The following is a 4,910-nucleotide window of genomic DNA, read 5'->3' as shown; positions in this document are numbered from 1 at the left end:
TATGATCTAGTCTGCTTTTAATACTTTCAAGGGAGATTTTGACTTCCTGTTTTATAGCCTTTGTGCCTAACAGATCCATTTGAGTCTTTTTTATAGTGTGTATTTCTTCTTTTAGATCTTGCAAGAATTTCCTCACCTCCTGGAATTCGTCAGCTCCTTTTTCCTTTCTCTTATACAGTTCATTGTCTCTCTTCTCTCCCATCTCTGTTAGCTTCATCATTATGAATAATCTAAATTCTTTTTTTATTTTTGGAGAGGTTTTTGCTATAGGGCATGTGCACTCGCCAGACAAAGAGAGACATAGAGATAGAAAGCAAGAAATCACCCCCCAGGGGGGATGGTCACGCCGCAATCCCTTCTCCTCCTTTCTCCTCTTGGGATCTTGGGCATGCACGCACACGCGCCCGGCCCGGGACGCGAACCACGATTTACTACCTGGGAGTCCAGCGACATAGCCATTACGCTAACTGCTGGTCCCTGAATAATCTAATTTCCATTGAACTGTCTGTGGATGAAGAGGAGTTATTCTTTTCCCTTGGAGGAGAGGTATTTTCTTGCTTTCCCATATTTCCTGTGACCCTGTGGTGATTTCTAGTCATGTGATGGATGGTGTGTTTCTTCCTAATTCTTAAAGTCCAGTCTGAGCATTCAGGAGCGTGCAGAAGGAGGTGATCTGGAATCTCTTTGTTGTTTCATTTTGATCCCTTTGTGCAGCAGATTCAGTGGGTATTGAGGAAGATGTTAACCCTGATAGTGTTTGGATGTTTGGTTATGGTTCCCTTAGATCTGTCTAGAATCACAGTGAATGGAGACTGAGGAGCAGAGTGATGAGATGAAAGAAAAAGAATAAAAAAAGAGAGAGAGAAGAAAAAAAAAAGAGAGAGAGGAAAAGGAGTGGAAAAAACAGAAAAAAGAACCAAAAAAATTTATTAAAAAAAAAAGTAAAAAATAAAAATGACTAGTTCTCAGCATCAATGGAGTCTTCTTCTGAAGGCCTGCCGCTTGCCTCTCCACTCGAGTTTGGGGGCTGGAGGCTGAATTATCAGTAGAAAATCTTCATTTCTCTTTTTTCCCTGAAATGACTGATTCTCAGCAGCAATAGCGTCTCCTGAAGGTCTTTTTATTTAAGAAAGTTTTTTGCTATAGGGTGCGTATGCTCACTGGAGAATACAGAGAGAGACAGAGAGACAGAAGGTTAGAAATCATCCCCTGGGTGGATGAGCATGCCATAATCTCTTCTCCTCCATTCTCTCCTTGGGATTTTGGGCACACACGCATATGTACCCAGTGTGAGTTTAAGCCGCTGGGTCCAGGACTCGAACCGTGGTCAACTGTGTGGGAGTGAATCCAGGTATGAGAAGTGATGCCCATCTCCTTTCTCATTTGTGGCTACTGCACGCCATGCCAGTTTGCTTGCTGAAAAACAGGATTATAATCTCAAGGTAATGCTCCCCATCAACCAAAGTGCAAGCTCTAAGTGAACACTTTATCATAGGAGCTCAGTACCTCTAAGGGTCACGCACCCAGAGTTAGATCTCTAGAGAGACAGGGACTATCCCATGCCTGTCACACATTTTGAAAGGAACACTAACTCTGAGATTTTAACTTGTATTTGAAATGGAAACATTTCAGGATAAAGATGCAAAAATTAGCTTCCTGCAGAAGGCCATCGATGTGATCGTCATGGTGTCGGGAGAGCCACTGTTGGCAAAACCAGCCCGCATCGTGGCCGGGCACGAGCCCGAGAGAACTAACGAGCTGCTCCAGACTCTGGGGAAGTGCTGCCTCCACAAGGTAACCTGCAGCTCCGCCTCCCGAGCCCTGGGGACCTAGGTGAGGCGGTCGCGTGTCAGCAAGGTCTCTGTGTGTCTGGTGAGGGCTGTGTTTGAATCCCGGAGCTGCCGAGTTCCAGGAGGGATCATTTCAACTGTGCAGTACAGTAAGTGGGTGGTGCGACAGGTTCCAAAGACCTTTTTCACTGGACGACTGGGGACTCCGTGGCCTTTCGCCCTGGGCTGGTGGCCGAGTCCACATGCTGGGCTGCGCAGGCCTTGCTCCTCTCCTCTTGGTCCTCCTCCAGCCAGGGCCTGGGGCAACAGGACTGCCTTCTCCTTCTCAGGGCCCATGGAGGTCCGTGACTCTTCTGCCTTCCTGGCCTCTGGTGCCCGTCCCCCCGGTGCCATGGCTGCTGTGCCAGCTGCACCACCATCATTGGAACCCATTCCGGTTGGACGAGGAGTGGACTTACTCCTTCCTGAGCTTCTCAGTGTGGGCTGGGGCCTGGAGTGCTGGCCTTAGGCCTCTGGTTAGGCCCAGCCCGGGCCATGTCTGCCCGGATGCTTCTGGAGGAGGTCACCACCAGGCCCTTCCTTTCTTGTACAAGCTGAGCAGCCCCACACAGGGGAGGAGTTGGGCCTTTATCCAGAGTATAAGTAATACAACTCTCCAGCTCCCGGTGGACTGACGGCTTAGCTGTGACCGAGCTGGGAGCAGGCGGGTTTCAGCCCACACTGCAGCAGACGGGCAGGGATGCACAGTGTTATCAGGCCATCTCCTAGAGGCCTCGGGACAGCCTTGCCTGGGCCAGCCCTGCCTGGTTGGCTTTACCAGTGTGAGGCCTCGGCCCTGAGCTCCGTGCTCCTGCATCCATTCTGTTTCTCATCCTCTGAAAGGTAGTTCTGACTTGCCTGCGGAGTCTCTGGCTGGCTTCTGGTTGCCTTGGGATGCGGCCAGGCCTATGGTGTAGCTCCCAAGGCCCCAGAGACTCCTGCAGCTCCTTCTGTCCCTGCAGGTTCTCTCCCATCCCCACACACATGCCTTCATTCCCATTGCCACATGCCTCTGGTTCTGCACTGTCTCACTCTGCAGCTTGCCCCTGGCCTTAGAGCACACTGCTGTCTCTGTGCTGGCGGCCACCCTCCTGCCACCTGGCCGGCAGCAGCGTGGCTGACCGACGTGCACCTGTCTGCTCCTGTCGGTTCCAAGGCTGTCCACACTTGGTTGTGCTTGTCTGTCTCCAGGCCATGTTGTTTCCTCGGCCCGTGTAGCTCAGTGCATGCTTGTGCGTGAGAGTGAGCGTACTTGTGCGCATGAGAGTGAGCGTACTTGTGCGTGAGAGTGAGCGTACTTGTGCGCGTGAGAGTGAGCGTACTTGTGCGCGAGAGTGAGCGTACTTGTGCGCGAGAGTGAGCGTACTTGTGCGCGTGAGAGTGAGCGTACTTGTGCGCGAGAGTGAGCGTACTTGTGCGTGAGAGTGAGCGTACTTGTGCGCGTGAGAGTGAGCGTACTTGTGCGCGAGAGTGAGCGTACTTGTGCGCGTGAGAGTGAGCATACTTGTGCGTGTGAGAGTGAGCGTACTTGTGTGTGTGAGGTTTGTCCGTGTTATAGCACATCTCAGAATTCCCTGTTTTTTTTTTTCTTTTTAAGATTTTTTTTTCCCATAGAATGTTCATGCTTGCTGGAGAGAGAGACAGAGACAGAGAGAGGGAAAGTGAGAAATCATTCTCCTGAGGGGTGGCCACGCTGCAGTCTCTTCTCCATTCTCCTCTCGGAATTTTGGGCAAGTGCATACATGAGCCCAATGTGGTTTTCAAGCCACCAGGTCTGGGACTCAAACTGTGGTCAGCCATGTAGGAATCTTGCACCTTCACCACCACATGACCTGCTGGCTCCAGACTTTCCCCTCTTTTTCAGGGCAGAGTAATATTCCCTGGTGTGTGTGTGTGTGCATGTATGCATGTGTATGTACTGTATTTTGTTCATTCATCTGTGAATGGGCACAGGGGTTGCTTCCACATTTAGCTATTGTGAATGATGCTGTTACGAACATGACTGTGGGAATATGTGCCTTCAAGTCCCTGTTTTCCGTTGTGTTGGGTCTGTGCTGGGAGGTGGAATCGGTGGGTCATGTGGTAGTACTATTTAATTTTTCGAGGGCCTTCCATGCTGTCTTCCACAGTGGCTGCCCCATTTCGCTTTCCTCGCGGCAGTGGGTAGGGATCCAATCTCTTACACCCTGCCACACTGGTTTCTGGGCATTGTGATGGGAGTGAAGTGGTTAGACCCTGTCTTCAGGCCCGTTGAGCCGGGATCCTGTGATCCTGTTAGAAGTGCGGGTGGCCTAGTGCCGCGTGGCCAGTTCTGCCGTCTCTGAGCAGCACACGCCCCCACACTCGGCAGCATGGGTAGGACCGAGCCGCGATCCGTTCAGCATGGGTGGGCGTGCTGTTAATCACCGAAGTGCTGGGAGTCACAGTCCGCAAGGGCTGCCTTATGTGCAGTCGCAATATCCTCCTCACTTACGATCTTGCCCTTCACGTCTCACTGCTAGACGGTCTGCTTAGCGCACTCCCCGTGCTCACCTCGCCTCCCCTGCCTCTCGTTTCCCCTTGTGGGTTCAAGCTCTCCAGTGATGACGCGGTGAAGAGAGTGCTGGCTGGAGAGAAGGCGGACGTGAAAGGGAGAGCCTCGCTGACGTCCAGGCCCCAAGAGTTGGATAATAAGAATGCGAGAGAAGAAGGGTCCAGAGTTCATAAAGATAAGGAGGTAAGCATTGCAAACTGTATGTCTTTGAAAATGAAATGGAAATTTCTTTGTAGTCCAAGTGAAGACATTTACAAGTGATATGTGTTCTTTTTTCAGGATAGAAAAAACTCTGAAATAAAAGAGAGAAATACAAGCAGTGATCAAAAACAGAAGGAAGAGCCGAGAGAAGAAAGCAAGCCAAGAGAAAAAGAGAGGGACAAGGAGAAAACCAAGGACAGTGACAGAGACAGGCACAAAGATCCGGAGAGAGAAAAGCATCGGGAGGGGGACAGAGAAAAAGCCAAAGCCAGGGCCAAAGAGCGCGACAGGGACAAAGACAGAGGCACCAAAGAGCGGGACAAGGACTGGGAGCGGGAGCGGAAGAG

The 4,910-nt window shown here is 51.0% G+C and overlaps 1 protein-coding gene across 1 annotated transcript in view; it reads left to right on the top strand.

Annotated features, from left to right (window-relative positions):
* The window catches only part of IFT54 (intraflagellar transport 54), a gene marked incomplete at its 5' end in the record, with an annotated part of 59,656 nt that overhangs the window by 5,299 nt on the left and 49,447 nt on the right, over nucleotides 1-4,910 (top strand). Inside the window, 3 exon segments of the mRNA XM_027773216.1 lie at nucleotides 1,633-1,794; nucleotides 4,402-4,545; nucleotides 4,642-4,910. Of these exon segments, the coding sequence (XP_027629017.1) occupies nucleotides 1,633-1,794; nucleotides 4,402-4,545; nucleotides 4,642-4,910 (575 nt within the window).

Source organism: Tupaia chinensis, unplaced genomic scaffold, assembly GCF_000334495.1.
Source record: "Tupaia chinensis unplaced genomic scaffold, TupChi_1.0 Scaffold000332_1, whole genome shotgun sequence".
NCBI classification, from domain to species: Eukaryota; Metazoa; Chordata; class Mammalia; order Scandentia; family Tupaiidae; genus Tupaia; species Tupaia belangeri.
Note: the sequence above shows the minus strand (reverse complement) of the source record. Positions and strands in the feature narration are given on the sequence as shown.